Genomic DNA, 16,669 nt, shown 5'->3' with positions numbered 1-16,669 from the left:
TTCACCCCCCAGCTCCCATGATGCATGAAAAATGTGCCCCCCTGAGACGAGGCAGTTCCTGCTGCCAAATCACCCCTCAATCCCGTGCTATCATGGGGGCTTGCACCTAGAATCCCCACCATACTTTGTGGGTGCTCTTCCTGACTAGCTCCTTCAGGACATGCCAATAGCAGCCCACCACCCCTGTCCACCAGAGAGATGCTAAGAAGAATCAAAACAGTTAACTTTTGCAACTCCCCACCTTTGTTCAGACAGGCAGGGACTGGGAGCCCTTTGAATCACTGGGCTGAGCTGGGCCTCTCCTACCTCCCCGCTTCTGGAGAGCTGGAGAAATCTCCCCTCTCCTCCTGGCCCAGGGACCCCTTTGGAATCTTGCGTTGCCACTTCCCTCGCCCCCAGTTCACAACATTCTAGCCCCACCTACCTCCCACTTCTGATTGGCCAGGGTGGAGAATACCGCTCCTGGATTGGCTTTCTTCAGCTGTCTGTCCTGTGCTTGACAGGACCTACCCAGAAGCCGAACAGACCTTTGCCATTTGCACAGTAGGACAAAGGTATCTCAGGCGCCGGAGCGAGCAGAAGACGAAAGAGCAGGTAAGGCCAGGCTGCAATTGTAGTATATTGTAGCCTTGGATATACTTGGTTAGTTTGCATGTAAAATTTCAGGCTAACTCTCTACCCCCAAGTCCCTGCTTGGCTGGGATCTTTGCAACTAACCATTTCCACAGCAACCAGGAGGGAGATCAGACAGCTCTCTTCAAGAGGGGGTCACACTGTCGCCTGCCCTACAATCTCTGCTCTGGGGGTCGTTGCTGCTGCTTTGGAGGGGAGGATCTGGAGATTTGGGGCCTGTCAGGTTTGCCCTGCCCCTAGTGTAGTTATTTACACCAGTAGTACAATGTGGTGTGAAACGCTACCAAGTCAGGTTTCCGAGTAGCAGCCGTGTTAGTCTGTATTCGCAAAAAGAAAAGGAGTATTTGTGGCACCTTAGAGACTAACAAATTTATTTGAGCATAAGCTTTCGTGAGCTACAGCTCACTTCATCAGATGCATTCGACGAAGTGAGCTGTAGCTCACGAAAGCTTATGCTCAAATAAATTTGTTAGTCTCTAAGGTGCCGCAAGTACTCCTTTTCTTTTTGCTACCAAGTCAGAATGTCTGTCTTTTGCACTAGTGTAAAAACTACACAAACTGCAGGGGAAAGGAAGAATCGGGCCCCTGCTTTTGACCGTTTATCCCTGGTCTCTCCAAGACCATCTCCAAACTAAGAGGGCAGCAAGGCTGAAAAGTACCCTGTTAAGGCTTCCCTTTTCTCATCCCTTCCCTGTGTGTCTGTGTGTGTGAGAGAGACTTTTTAAGACCTGTTGGAAGACCAGTGCTAACAAGACCTGCAATCACACACACAGACACCAATTACTTTGCTTTGTGTATATTATTTTTGATCCCTACGTTCTGTGCATTTTTTTTTCTTCCTACCCTGTAAGTTCTTCCCGGGCAGACACATCTTCCTATGTCTGTACAGTGCCTACTATATTTTGGATGCGACCATAATAGAAATTAGAAGAAGGGACATGTGCTTTGCAGAAGCCTGCTACTGGAGTGAAGATGCTCCTGGAAATTCAATTAATTCTTGGTATGATTGATTAGTGCTGCAGTTCTTGAACTGTGGCCCATGGGCCACTAGCAGCCTACAGAAGAAAACATTTTGAGAACCAAGTAACGGGGAACTGGGAGGCAATCCATGGGAGAGTTGATCTCTTATGAAGTGGGGCTATAGACAAAGAACTGACTTATTGAGTTCTGTTTACCTCTAATGTTAACACAGACTTTGTGGCTATCCAAGGGAGCTCAGCAATCCAATGACTAAGAGAAACTGATGAGTTAAACCTGAGGGTCTCTCTCCAGTTTCCAGGACCTTGAGACCTGCCTGTAACTTTTCTATAGTGGTGACCATTTGGCAGAGGCATGATGAAGACATTCAGTATTTCTGCAGTAGGATAATAGTAGGACCTGAAAAATGGTGGGAGCTGTATATGCCTAGAGTTGGTGCTTTAGGCACGACCTTCCAAGGGAAGAAAAAGCAACTAATAATAAAAGGCTCTGCTAGAAGCCTTACAGGGAATCCAACTATACTAATTATTAAGCACTGACAACATGCTCTGTGCTGCACAAGATACAGATAGAGTCCCTGACCTAAAAGATTACAGAGTAAACAAGATAGACACTAGAATGAGAAGCCCAGAGCACAGTCTGACTATCAATTCAACCCATATGGGTAGTTTATCCGAGGCCCCCTGGGGAGCCGTGAGCAGGTTTCAGGGGGTCCAAATGAAACCAGAAAGCAGGGCTGGCATTAGAGTCACTGGAGCCCAGGGAAGAACGCCAAAGCCTGAGCCCCACTGCATAGAGCCAAAGTTGAAGACTGAACCCTGCCGCATGGGGATGAAGCCAACTTAGCTTTGCGGAGCCCCCTGTGGCGTGGGGCCTTGGACATTTGCCCTACTTGCTATCCCCTAATGCTGGCCCTGGCTTTTAATCTACTGAATATGCAGAAAAACACTTTTTGTGGCACAGGTGGGAAAGGGAGTTTGTATAGCATGGGGGGTGGGGGGACTCAGAAAGGAAAAGGTTGAGAACCCCTGGTTCACATCATGCACAGCCTCACACCATGTTACCAAACTCCTTGGACCAACGGTTTCAAAGGCAGGCAGTGACTTTATGTTTTGTGGGTGCATCAATCTTGGGGGGGGGCCTCTTGGGTCTGATTGTCAGAGAAGCTGTGGAGCCCCCATCCCCCAGCAATTTTGAGACTTAGGGCCCAAGGTGTCTCAAGCTGGGAATCACTGGGCCACCCCGGAAAGCATTTGGCCTCTTCTTCTGATCACAACGCACTTGACAACCCAACTCCCCCAGGTGTGAAGTGCTGTCCGCCCCGTGTTCCACAGAGGGAGTCTGAGGCACAGTGTTGCTTAGTCGCCCAGCAAGTCAGTGGTAGAACTGGGATGGGAACCCAGGACACCTGACCAAATCAGGTGCTTTAACCACAAGACCACACATCCATTCGCATTCTTTCTAGTGTTCCTTCCTCCCGTCCAAACTATTAACGCTAGCTGCCTCTCGTAAAAGAGTCACTAGCTACCCAGGTTTCAGAGGAGCAGCCGTGTTAGTCTGTATTCGCAAAAAGGAAAGGAGGACTTGTGGCACCTTAGAGACTAACAAATTTATGTGAGCATAAGCTTTAGTGAGATATAGCTCACTTCATCGGATGCATGCAGTGGAAAATACAGTGGGGAGATTTATATACATAGAGAACATGAAACAATGGGTGTTACCATACACATTGTAACCAGAGTGATCACTTAAGGTGAGCTATTACCAGAAGGAGAGCAGGGGGGTGGGGGTGGGAGGGGAACCTTTTGTAATGATAACACCCAGTGTTTCATGTTCTCTATGTATATTAATCTCCACACTGTATTTTCTACTGAATGCATCCGATGAAGTGAGCTGTAGCTCACGAACACTTATGCTCAAATAAATTTGTTAGTCTCTAAGGTGCCACAAGTCCTCCTTTTCTATTAGCTATCCAGTCTGCCTAGTTTCCTAGTTCCTATTGATCAATCCTTGCCTGTTGGAGAAGAGAGGCTGGACTTCAAAGATTACTTGAATGCGGGAAGCAGATTTCCAGATGGATGAGATCCCAGGTTCCTATTTGCATAAGTATGTAGCAAATAAAGCTGACTTAACCAACAGCAAATATGAGCAGAGCCTGTTTCCACATGTAGGTGAAAACTACTTTGCACTCAAGCCATCTCCTGGCTCACACAAGCAATTCCCAGGCAGGCGAATAAAGCAATGGTCCGTACCTTGATAAGCAGAACCTCCTGTGCTCTTGAGCAAACATCTGGCCGATCCTCTGCAGCCAGCAATGTCCAGAATGTGCTGAACTGGGAAAGCATGCTGGGGTATTCCACAAGGGCAGACTGGCCTGTCTGAAAGAGGCCCTCCTCCAGCTAGGATCAAACACTTTTGTTGCAACAGTAAGTCATTCCAAAGGGGTGAACCGGCTGCTGGTCTCCGCAGCCAGATGGAAGTTTCAATCACTGAGCACTATTGAGCTATACAAGCAAAAAAAAAAAAAAAGGTCTTGAGATACCAGTGGCCTGTTTTTTTTTCCTCCCTAGCGGTGCTGAGCACCTGCAACATCCACCGATGTCAATGAGAGTGTGGGGCTGCTCAGCACCTCTGAAAAATCAGGCCTCAGGATTACAAGGGCCTGCCTGCACTGCAGATACTGGCGCTGTAGCAAGGGCTGGTCCCACCTACGGAGGCACGTCAAACTGTGTTTTAACACGCTCATGCCCTAAGCACTGTGTCACTCACATATTGAAAACTATACCAAAAACAGGCCTGTAGTGTCTAGTTTAACACCAGCAGATCTCCTTTAGTTACAAAGGAGCTGATCCTGATTTCCACCAGCGAGAGTGAGAGGAAACTCAGGCCCTTGGTTTTTCTCAGGCTGCCCAAGGAGTGAGGTGTTCTGTCCTGGCTTGTTGACATGCTAATTGGGAGACAATCTTACGGTGCAAGATTTTAACTCTAGATTAACCCGGACTCCAAGGCCAGTGAGATATAGTGCAAAAACAAAGTGCATTTTCAGACTGGAAATGAAAACTGTGGGCAGGAGCTGCCCTACATGGTGTTGCATCATGTGTGTGTGTGTGGGTAGTGGGGGGTCCACAAATGTTGCAGGCTGACTCAGCCTAGCCTTTGACAACAAACCAGTCTCCTGAAAGTGTAAGAGGAACAACCACTAATTGCTAGTGCGTCCTGTGAGCAGCCTGTTGATTCTGGATACTGGGCCTCCACCACTCCCAGGCCCTGCCTACATTAGGGAAACTTTCTACAAATTTCCCAGGCTGGCTAACACTGAGGTTTGTCTTCACAGCAACGTTAGCCCGGGCCCTCACGCAGGTGTTGCCCCTAACCCCACTCCCGTCCACACACAATCTTCTCATCCCGGTGTGGTGTTATTTTCAACCCAGGCAAGCTGGCCTGCCTGGGTGGTGGTGGGTTAGAGCCTGGGTGCTGCTTTCCCTAGGGCTGTTAACTAGCCACTTTGCAGTGAGGATGCGGGATAAACTGCATGAGTGCCGACAGTCCTCTGGCACCTTCCCACCATTCCCCCCCTCCGTGTGCCCAGAAGGACAGACAAGTTCTCCCACAATTCACTGGGAAAGCATCTTAGAGCGGCTCAGCTCAGTGGGGCACAAAGACCCATGCACACGGGGCAGCACAGCTCCAGCGAGGAGGACACAGGAACAGGACTGGGCTTTTCTATGGTGCTGGGTTAGTGCCAATCACCAGGGCCAGCTCAGAGGTGCAGGCAGACCCTGATGCCGTTTCCCCAGGGTAGGTGTTGTTTAGATTGTGGCAGTGCCTAGCGGGCCCCCTATTCAGGCACCCTCTTGCACAAGGTGCTGTACCCACATAAACGGAAAGCCCCACAGGGCTTACCAAGCAGCACTGGCTGGGGCGGGTGGAGACAGCTCGCCAGATGCTGCCACCAGTGTTAACACTCTTATTATATGTATGGCGGTGATGCCGAACCAGGCCCCGTTCAGGATCAAGGCCCCGATGGTGTCAGGTGTTGTACATACACAAAACACAGTCTCTAGCCCAATGACCTCACCGTGCCATGTAACTTGGCTCAGAGCTGGTCTAACTGGTGCAGAGTTAAAAATGCCAGAAGTCCATCCACACTATATATGTTAGACTTAAATACCACAGCCCAGGGGCATGCACGGGGGGGGAGGGGCAAGCAGGGGCACAGGCCCCCCCAATCAGCGGGGGGCACAGAACTCCTCTGACCCCAGGGCCGCTGGAGAAGGTAGGGAGAGCCAGCTCTTCCAGCCACGGTGGGGGCAGGAAGACAGCTTCACCAGCCACAGGGGGCACAGAAAGTATCCCTCCAAAAGCAGCCAAATTGTTATTCCTGTGCCTGCCGCTGCCACAGCCCACGTCCCCCCAAGAGCCCAGTCCACAAGCTCCAGGGTCCCAGTTCAGGGCAGCACTTAAGCACACTTGAGTCACCTTGACTTCAGTGAGACTTAAGGATGAGTCTAATTTGACAGTGTGCCCTTAAGTACTCTCCGGAACTGGGGCCTTGGTGCTCTGACAGTTGGTTAGACACTGCTGCAATGGTTGCCATAAAACATCAACCAATAACAAGCAGGTAGCTGACTGGTAAGGACTGCTGATAGCGACATCGTGCATTTTCTTCAATCTCCCCTAGCTATGTGTGCATAGCTAGCCTATCCGAACACACGCTGTCTTCAAGGATTCCCTTGTCCTTCTTTCCTCAGTTTCTTTCTACTGCTTACATCCAGTGATGCATCTTGCCCTGAATTTGATTGTAAGCTCTTCAGGGAAGGGATCATCTGTCTACCCTGTAGGGTAGGTGCTACAGCAACAGAACAACACATCGCCCCCCCACACACACTATTGCTGGTGGAGCTGAACTGGTGTTAGCAGTGATGGGAAATGTGAAAAAGCATCCCTAGTGTAGGCAGAGCTGCAGCGAGAGAGACTCCAAGATCAGAGGACTGTGTTGAATGAGCCCTGACACAAAGATGGCCGTCACCGTTACTAGTTCATAAAATTGTTGATGGTGGAAGTGCCTGCCACTGAGTCAGCATCTCTGTTTGGCAAGTGGCCCTTGTGTCTCTCTCTCATGGGAGTTAAGGTTTTGCCAGGGTGCTCTGAGATGCTACATCCTGTTGGGAAATAAACCAAGACATGGGGAAACCCATCTTAATGTCAGAGTTAGTGGGGGAAATCTGAGCTTTTCAAAGCTGTTGTTAAGCAAGTTCAGTTGTCTTAAAAATAGAACTTAAAATACCATTGTCATAATGTGACAATGAGCTAACCAGGGTTCCAAAATTAGAACTCTGAAAACCTGCCTTCCCCACTCATTCCACAGTTACAATGGAACTTCTCTCTTGCAACAGTCACTATCAAGATGGCATATTGGATTGTTAACTCTCGTCTTTGGAAGGATTCTATTTTTATCGGTAAATGTCGATAAACATCAATTCCTCCGTACACACCCGTACATGAAAACATATTTCCATCGAGGATGATCACAATTTACACATTGGCAAAATAAGAAAAATGCCACTTGAGAATGTATGAGTTTGATTTAAGGCTATTGACTTTGTATAGCTTGACATGTGATGTTGCCAGGGTGCATTTTAATGGTATAAGGCTTTAACTTTTTGAATCTCAGTGTCTGCTGTCATTAAATAATTATTGTCTGAACCCCCCTAATTTCCCACAACTGTGAAAATTTAAATTGGTAAAAATAAAAAAGGCTTAAAAATAAAAATCTATATTACCCATCAAAATTCTAAAAAAAAAATATACCTCAAATTCTGGCAAGCTTAATTATAGTAAGATGAGGGACAACATGCTGTGACACAAGCCATCACCTTCTGCAGGGTGCAGGCTTTTATTCAGGTTTCAGAGTAGCAGCCATGTTAATCTGTATCCGCAAAAAGAACAGGAGTTCTTGTGTTGTTAGTCTCTAAGGTGCCACAAGTAGCTTTTATTCAAGCATCCTAGAATTTATAGCTGCAGAGAGGACATTCAAAACATGCAGCTGATGCCTGAGTGTCTCTGTCTTCTAGACAGATATAGCAGGCCTAATATGAATAAGAACTGTGCCAGTTCATCTCAATGGGGTGCTAACTCTGATATCTAAGAAATTAATGTATCCACGCAATTTCAGTGCTGCTTATTTTAGAAGGAACATCCAGCTGACTTGGGATGGTGGAAGGAGGCTGGGTAGATTGATATTACTTCCCTCCTACATGCACATTCTGATCCCTGGTAAAGATTTGCATTAACACATGAAATCTCTATGACTAGATGGAGATATTAGAATATCTTCACATTCTTCTTGTAAGGAATAGGAAGAGGAGCTCTGAAGTTCCTAAAATATGCTGGACAATAATCCAAGTGCATGTGGCATTATACTGTCCACCAGCTGTTACTGGTAATATCAGAAGCCTAACTCATAATATTGTAACTGTTCTTTTTCTCTCCTTTCAGTTGCATCCAACTTCACAATGGCATCTGAAAACAAGACCACGAATACTGGCCCTCCAAAGGCTGAAGAAGAGCAGCAAGCGGTAGGTAAATCACGGGAAGGTATTATTATAAAGTGTAATCCTCAGTTCACCTGCCAACAAGTGCTTCAGCGCGCTAACTTATGCCAGCATCCCAACATCCAGGCAAGAGAGGAGTCCAGCCACACAGACTGCTTTGAGGCTCTAGTTTAATATGGAGAATGCAGTTTTCTCTTGCTCGGGAGAGGGCAGTAACTTCATGTGTGGGGAGAGTTCCATAAGGCTGAAATTTGGGAGAACGATCTGCCTTGGGTTCCAGTGCTAAATCCAGGGAGGGTGATGTTAAATCAGTATGTGATTGACAAGAAGCATGGTCTTGAGTGCTAATCCCCGCTCTGTCACTGACTCCTGATGTGGCGCTGAGAATCATAGAATATTAGGGTTGGAAGAGACCTCAGGAGGTCATCTAGTCCAATCCCCGGCTCAAAGTAGTACCAACACCAACTAAATCATCCCAGCCAGGGCTTTGTCAAGCCGGGCCTTTAAAACCTCTAAGGATGGAGATTCCACCACCTCCCTAGGGAACCCATTCCAGTGCTTCACCACCCTCTTAGTGAAATAGTGTTTCCTAATATCCAACCTAGACCTCCCACACTGCAACTTGAGACCATTGCTTCTTGTTCTGTCATCTGCCACCACTGAGAACAGCCTTGCTCCATCCTCTTTGGAACCCCCCTTCAGGTAGTTGAAGGCTGCTATCAAATCCACCCTCATTCTTCTCTTTTGCAGACTAAATAAGCTGAGTTCCCTCAGCCTCTCCTCATAAGTCATGTGCCCCAGCCCCCTAATCATTTTTGTTGCCCTCCGCTGGACTCTCTCCAATTTGTGCACATCCCTTCTGTAGTGGGGGGACCAAAACTGGATGTAATACTCCAGGTGTGGCCTCACCAGTGCCGAATAGAGGGGAATAATCACTTTCCTCGATCTGCTGGCAATGCTCTTACTAATACAACCCAATATGCCATTGGCCTTCTTGGCAACAAAGGCACACTGCTGACTCATATCCAGGTCCTTTCACCTCTCTGTCACTGCACTTGAGCAGAAAGAGGACAGAGTGGTTTCCATAAAGAGCCTCTCTGGGAATATGCATGGCTCAGACTACAGTTTATATTCACCCACCAGCCACAGGATCTGCCACTAATGTCACTTCTTCTTTCCCTTGCTCAGAACATAGTGAACAGGGTGGCCAGCTTGCCCTTTGTCAGCTCTGCCTACAACCTGGTCTCCTCTGCTTACAGCTACACCAAGGGGACACATCCATACGTCAGCAACGTCTGCAGCGTGGCAGAGATCGTGGCTGCCATGGCAGTGGGCAGCACAGTTGGTGGTGTGCAGCCAATTCTCAGCCACCTGGAACCTCAGAGTGAGTAAACACCGAGACAGGTGATTCCTGCCTTGTGTGGGGGTGTGAGAACCCTCATGGGACATCTCAGACTACACTGCATGGCAGCAGAGCAAGGGGGCTCAGGACACAGACCATCAGGGAAGACTTGTTTAACAGGAGAGCAGCATTAGGTAGCTTTCTCATTCTCCCATCCCAGCACTTTAGTCCCATGGTGTGAACGCCCCAGCTGCTGAGAGTATTAGCAATGTGGTTACAGTCTGTTTGTGATGCCCAATATGAGGCATGAAAAGAAAAAACAGCTTCGGGTTTAACACCTTCCTACTGTAAGTGCTCCTAAATTAGCATCTGAGTTATTTTCAAATCATACAGAGATATTATAAAGAATAGCCAACAAGGATTTGTGAAGAACAAATCATGCCAAGGCAACCTTATTTCCTTCTTTGATGGGGTTACTGGCCTAGTGGATGGGGAGAAGCTGTAGGACAGATATATTGTGATTTTTAGTAAGGCTTTTAACACAATCCCACATGACGTTCCTGTAAGCAAAGTAGGGAACTGTGGACTAAGTGAAATTATTACAAGGTGGGTGCAGAACTTGTTGAAAGATCATACTCAAAGAGTAGTTATCAATGGTCAAACTGGGAGGGCGTATCTAGTGGTCAGTCCTGGGTCCCGTACTATTCAATATTGTCATTAATGATGTGGAGAATGGAAATTACGCTTATAAAATTTGTGGATGACACCAAGCTGGGAGGGGTTGCGAGCAATTTGGAGGACAGGAATAGAATTTAAAACCACTGTGACAAATTAGAGAATTGCTCTGAAATCAACAAGATGAAATTCAATAAAGAGAAGTGCAAAATACTACACTTAAGAAGGAAATTCAAATGCAAAACTACAAAATGGGGGATAACAGGCTAGACAGTATCACTGCTGAAAGGGATCTGAGGGTTATAGTGGATCACAAATTGAATGTGAATTGACATTGTGATGCAGTTGCAAAAATGTCTAATATTGTTCTGGGGTGTATTAATAGGAGTGTCATAGGTTAGACATGGGAAATAATTGTCCTGCCGTACCCTGCACTGGTGTAGCCTCAGGTGGATATTGTGTCCAATTCTGAGTGTCACACTTTAGGAAAGATGTGGACAAATTGGAGAGAATCCAGAGGGGAGCAAAAACAAGTGATCAAAGGCTTAGAAAACCTGACCTCTGAAGAAAGGTTAACAAAACTGGCCATGTTTAGTCTTGAGAAAAGAAGACTGAGGGAGAACATAATAAGTCTTCTGTTCTAAAGAGGATGGTGATCAATTGTTCTCCATGTCCACTGAAGGCAGGACAAGAAGTCATGAGTTTAATCTGTAGCAAGGGAGAATTAGGTTACATATTAGGAAAAACTTTTGAACTATACGAGTAGTTAAGCTCTGGAACAGGCTCCCAAGGGACGTTGTGAAATCCCCATCACTGGAGGTTTTAAGAACAGGTTGGACAAACCCCTGTCAGGGTTGGTCAAGGTTTACTAGGTCCTGCCTCAGCGCAGGGGACAAGACTTGATGACCTCTCGAGGTCCCTTCCAGCCTGACATTTCTATGATTCTGTCTTCTCTCACAGCTGTATTTCCCATCCACCTTAGCTAACTCTTTCCAACAATAGCTGGGCTTGCTTGGCACAGACCCCAAGGAACCAACAGCTCCTCCATTTAACTTCTTTGCTTAACCATAGCACTGCTGACTCCTCCACCCTGCTGCCCCATGTATTCAGCCAGATCCTGAGCCTAGTGAAATTAATGGAAGATTTTGCCATTTACTCCAGTGAGACTGGAATCTAGCCCTTTGCAGCCACTCTGTTCTCTAACCTGCTTGACATATTTGCCCTCCAGATCTTGGGAAGCCGTGTATTTCACCCAGGGGAGTACTGGAGCCTGGTATTAAATGGGAGTCCGGGCTGCCTACTGCCCACTATTCCATTCTTGGGCAAGAGGGGCTGTTTAGTCTTTTCTGCCCATATCTTGAGGCTTTCTTCCTACCCTCCAACCTTCTGGAGGAGGACCAAACCTTCCTCCCAGTTAATATGGCTCCCAAGTGGCTGCAACTGATACCCCCTCTGATGGAGAAGTGTGCTACTTCCTGCCATTACAGGGAGTCGGGTTCCCAAAGGGCATGACAGTAAGGCTGCTCGAATCAGGCCGGCTCTGTTGCCTTTGTGCTGGCTCCCTCTGTCTGGCCTTGCTGCTGCGAGCAGGAGTCAAACTGAAATAGATTCAGAGAACTAAGTCTGTGCATCTCCCGCTCTCTAGTCGCATCGGTAAACAAGTACGCCTGCAAGGGACTGGACAAACTGGAGGAGAGCCTGCCCTTCCTTCACCAACCAACGGAGAAGGTATCCAGCATCCTCCCCCAGGAGGGGAAGTTACAACTTGCTCAAGGGCCAATGCTATGGAGAGGGAGGCATAGGCCTGCCCTAGGGAAACAGATGGGTTGCAGCGCTTAGTCGAGAGGGAGCGACGGCGCAATGTGAACCCTGATTGAAGAGACATTTGCTTTGCAGATGTTTGGGCTAGAAAAGGAGCTGCCCGCTGACAGAGAGGCTAAGGACCAGATTCTTGACAGGTGTAAATGGCGCTGATGTCATGGAGCTACACAAATTCATGATGCCTGTTGGCCCTACAGCTGTGGGAACTAATGGATGACATTACTGAGCCATGCCACTATTTATCTAGAGAAGGGCCATTTGGGAAGAAAGGGGTATCTGGTGTCTCCCCACTGGAAAAAAAATAACCTCAGTCTTTGAGTGAGTGGAAAATAATCTTTCCTCTGGCTGTCCCCTCTAGGTCATTTCAGACATCAAGCAGATGATGTCTACTAAAGTGATGAGTGCTGTGGATGCTGCCTATGGCACAAAAGATGCGGTGGCCAGCAGAGTGGCCGGAGCTGTAGATGTAACCAAAGATGTTGTCCAGGATAGCGTTGAGCTGACCAAATCAGTGATGTCCTCCACTGTCAATACTGCCAAGGAAGCTGCCTATGGTGCCAAGGACATTGTGACCAACAGGGTCATCGAAGCAGTGGACCTGACCAGAGGGACTGTCCAGGACAGCGTTGAGCTGACCAAATCAGTGGTGTCCTCCACCGTCAATACTGCCAAGGAAGCTGCCTGTGGTGCCAAGGACATTGTGACCAACAGGGTGACCGAAGCAGTGGACCTGACCAGAGGGACTGTTCAGGACAGCGTTGAGCTGACCAAATCAGTGGTGTCCTCCACTGTCAATACTGCCAAGGAAGCTGCTTGTGGTGCAAAGGACATTGTGATCAGCAAAGTGAATACAGTTGTAGGACGGAGCAGAGAGGCTGTCCAGGACAGCGTGGAGATGACCAGTTTCGTGGTGACCAACAGCCTGAATAAAGCCAAGGCAGCGGGCCAGCTGGTAACAAGTGGAGTGGATGCTGTTCTGGAGAAATCAGAGGTGCTGGTGGATCATTACCTCCCCATGACAAACGAGGAACTGGGTGAGAAAGTGCTTAGACGTTCTACAGCAGTGGTTCTCAACCAGGGGTACACGTACCCCTAGGGGTACACAGAGATCTTCCAGGGGGTACATCAACTCATCTAGCTATTTGCCTAGTTTTACAATAGGCTACATAAAAAGCATTGGCGAAGTCAGCACAAACTAAAATTTCATACAGACAATGACTTGTTTATACTGCTCTATATACTATACATTGAAATGTAAATACAAGATTTATATTTCGATTGATTTATTTTATAATTATATGGTAAAAATGAGAAAGTGAGCAAATTTTCAGTAATAGTGTGCTGTGACACTTTTGTATTTTTATGTCTGATTTTGTCAGCAAGTAGTTTTTAAGTGAAGTGAAACTAGGGGGTACGCAAGACAAATCAGACTCCCAAATCAGTAGTCTGGGAAGGTTGAGAGCCACTGCTGCACAGCATGTGCTATCAATAGAAAATGCAGTCCCCTCTCCTCCATCCAAGCTCAGACACTATTGCTTCTGCTAGATGGCAGAGGCCTTCTCCTGTCTTGGACAGGTAAGTTGCTTTAGACTTGTCACCCCAATGACTTTCTCTCAACATTAGGAGCTGGCATGCGACACAGGGAAGAGGTTTTGATGTTCGCTAACTACTGTTTTGTCTTAGTTGCCTTGAAACTGGTGGGTAAAAGCTGGTGAGATCTGTGGGGAAAAAAAATCAGTGCATTCTTCATCCCTTCAGGCAGCTGCTGTCCTCTCAAAACCTATGTCTCAGCACTAATAATAACCATTAGTTCTTTCTTCAGTTGATCTCAAAGTGCTTTACAAAGGCGGTCAGTATCATTATCCCCATTTTACAGTTAGGGAAACAGAGGCACAGAGACAAGGAGTGGGGCCGTTAGTGTGTCGACGACCTTGTGCAATGGGCCCAAGAGGACCATCACTGGGGGTGGGCATTCCTGCTGATAACTTGACCCTTATACAATTGTTCCCTTCAGTTAAACTTGCCATAGCCGTCGAGGGCTTCAACATGGCCTCCGTGGAAGAGCAGAAACAGCAGCAGAGTTACTTCATGCGCCTGGGTTCCCTCTCAAACAAAGTCCGCCACCGAGCCTACCAGCACTCCCTGAACAAGCTGCGGCTTGTCAAGCAAAACACCCAGGATAGTCTTTCCCAACTCCAGCTGGCAATAAACCTAGTAAGAACATCCCCTTTCCCACCCTGGTGATGCAAAGCATTCCACCGCAGTGCTAAATCACTCTGTTCCTCTGAGTCGCACGTCTACCTATGTTCCCATCTCTGCTTGATGTGCAGCAGCTTCCTTGGTGTGGTACTGCCTGCTTCCTGTTCTCGGGACCCACTGTGTAAGAGGGACTTGGGCATTGCAGAGCTTCTTGCTGGTCACAGGTATCTGCAATGATCATTTTTGTCTCCCTGCCAGATCGAATACATAAAACAGAGCGTTGGTCAGAAGCTTCAGGATAGCCTGGAGAAGCTTCAACAGCTGGGGATGGAGTGGAGCCAGACCCAGCCAAGAGAAAACCCAGCTAACGATGCTTCCCAGCCAGAGGTATCTCTAGTGGGAAGTACTTACAGGGACGGCTGGTGCACTAAATGCTGGTTTCACATTGTATGTCTTACCCACTACTCTCCTCTCAGCAGGTTGAGTCTCGTACTCTAGCCATGGTGAGTATCATCATCCAGCAGCTGCACCCTGCCTACGTGAATCTGGTATCCAGCATCCAAGGCCTCCCCAGCAGCATCCAGGAAACGGTGCAGCAGGCCGTTAATAACATACAGCAGCTCCACACTTCCTTTTCCAGAGCGGATTCCTTCCAGGACCTCTCCAGCAGCTCCCTGACCCAGAGCCGGGAGAAACTGACAAAGGCCCAGGAGTCTCTGGATGCTCTACTGGAGTATGTCGCACACAACACTTCCCTCAACTGGCTCGTGGGCCCTTTCGCTCCATCAGTCAGAGTGACCCAAGAAGCAGCAGAGGAGCCGAAAGAAATTATGACAGAGATGCTATCACCTGCACGGCAAGAGTTGGCTTCAGCACAGAAGAAGGTGGCTGAGATCCCCAAGGCACCAGAGAAGGAGATAGCTGTGGCACTGAAGGAGGAGAAGATACCTAATGCACCCAAGGAGGCAATGAAAGCACTGAAGAAGGCAGTAGAGGAGTTGACCAGGACATCAGAGAAGATGGTGGCTGAAAAAAAAAAGGAAGATCCCTGAAATGTTCCAGCCATTGCAGCCAGCTTCCTTGGAAAGAACAGAACTTCCCTGTAGGTTTTAGTCACTCCTATACCTGCCAGACCCATCAAAGGGAGGGTGATTGCCTCTCTGCACCTACCCCTGACACACTATCCCATGCTCAGAGCTAACATACAGTCAGCTCATCTAGCTGTATCTTGCAGGAAACTCACTAACCAAAGTGGCTTGACTGTTTGCACCTACCGCTCTTGCCTTATTTCTGAAGAACACTGTACTGAGGTGGGGGAGGGGGAATTCTCCGTGTTGGCTGTAAGAGCTGCACGTCTGTGGCAGTCCCTGCGTGGATTGCTACACTTCGCTGAGGACAGATGTAGAGGAAAGCAGCAGTCTTGCAAAAAGTCAAGCATCAAAACTAAATGCGTCCAAACTGTGGACAGCTTAACACAACAAAATGATGCCGTTAACTTTTGATACTGTTTCCTCCTCTTACTTGTTATAGCTGTCCATCATGTACACTACAATATACTACCTCTTTTCTGATTGTTCTGCTCCCTGCAGGGCTGAGACCATCCAAGCAGGACAGTCGGCAGCAGCTGTGGATGTCTCCAAACTTTTCTTTTGCACATAAACAGTATCAAGGGGGGGATGTGTTGTTTTTTTTTAAGTGCCAGTGTTCAATGGGACTTGTGCTCGCAACTTATTCAGTACTTTTAAAAATTCCACTCAGAAAACTAACTCTGTGCATATCAGATTCACCCAGGTCCCAAGCACTCTGCAGCCACTGAAAACAATGGCTAACAGCAGCTTTTCCAGGAGTTGCTCAGGTGGATCCAACATTGCCATTGTGGTGGGATTAATTGAGTTATAAAGTGGAAGGATTGGTGCTGGTGTGTCTTGGTGATCAACTCCTAGTGACTCCTTTACTGCTGATGCTTATTCTAATAGTCCTTCCAGAAACAAAATGCTGAGCTTGAATTTATGGAGAAATGGCAACATGGTCTTCAAAATAAATCTCAGTTGCTTTCAAACCACGAAAACTGTTTGCAGTGTGTGTGTCTCTCTCTCTCTCGGCATATTTAAATCTGAAGGTGAAGCACTTCTGATTAGAAAAACAGAGAGCAACCCAGAGCATCCTCTTCTCACCCTAGCAAGAGTCTAGAGGAGCACTGCTTTCAGTTCTTTCGAAGGAATCAAGCCATCTTCTCTAGGTAATGCTGAACTTACTTTTGGTCTTTCATGACTGGTTCCTTCCTGAAACTCTTTCCCAAAAGCTGCTCTATCACTCTCTGCCCTTCAGTGCCCCAGGCACATCTCAAATTCTACCTCCAACTTCTAGTGAAAGCATCCTCTCCTCCACTGCTCCTGTGTGTTTTGCCCTGGCCACTCTGCCCAGGGGACCCTCACGGTCACTTCCAGCTCTGCACATGACATTAACG

General features: G+C 47.7%; 1 protein-coding gene across 5 annotated transcripts; it reads left to right on the top strand.

The window, feature by feature from the left end:
• Positions 1–483: 483 nt before the first annotated feature.
• Positions 484–16,270, top strand: LOC119848468 (perilipin-3-like). 5 transcript variants are annotated; one of them, XM_043502594.1, is made up of 9 exons: positions 501–594; positions 8,110–8,189; positions 9,354–9,549; positions 11,828–11,910; positions 12,362–12,490; positions 12,623–13,037; positions 13,880–14,217; positions 14,461–14,589; positions 14,679–16,270. In XM_043502594.1, exons 2-9 carry the CDS (start codon positions 8,127–8,129, stop codon positions 15,252–15,254), a joined length of 1,929 nt encoding a protein of 642 aa, XP_043358529.1. In that variant the 5' UTR covers positions 501–594; positions 8,110–8,126; the 3' UTR covers positions 15,255–16,270. The 5 variants fall into 5 exon arrangements, with proteins under 5 accessions (XP_043358530.1, XP_043358529.1, XP_038240296.1 ...); XM_043502595.1 differs by having other exon boundaries at positions 484–594; positions 12,362–13,037; positions 14,018–14,217; XM_038384368.2 differs by having other exon boundaries at positions 12,362–13,037; positions 14,018–14,217; positions 14,682–16,270.
• Positions 16,271–16,669: the final 399 nt, after the last annotated feature.

The sequence above is a fragment of the Dermochelys coriacea genome, chromosome 25, assembly GCF_009764565.3.
Source record: "Dermochelys coriacea isolate rDerCor1 chromosome 25, rDerCor1.pri.v4, whole genome shotgun sequence".
Classification (NCBI taxonomy): Eukaryota; Metazoa; Chordata; order Testudines; family Dermochelyidae; genus Dermochelys; species Dermochelys coriacea.
Note: the sequence above shows the minus strand (reverse complement) of the source record. Positions and strands in the feature narration are given on the sequence as shown.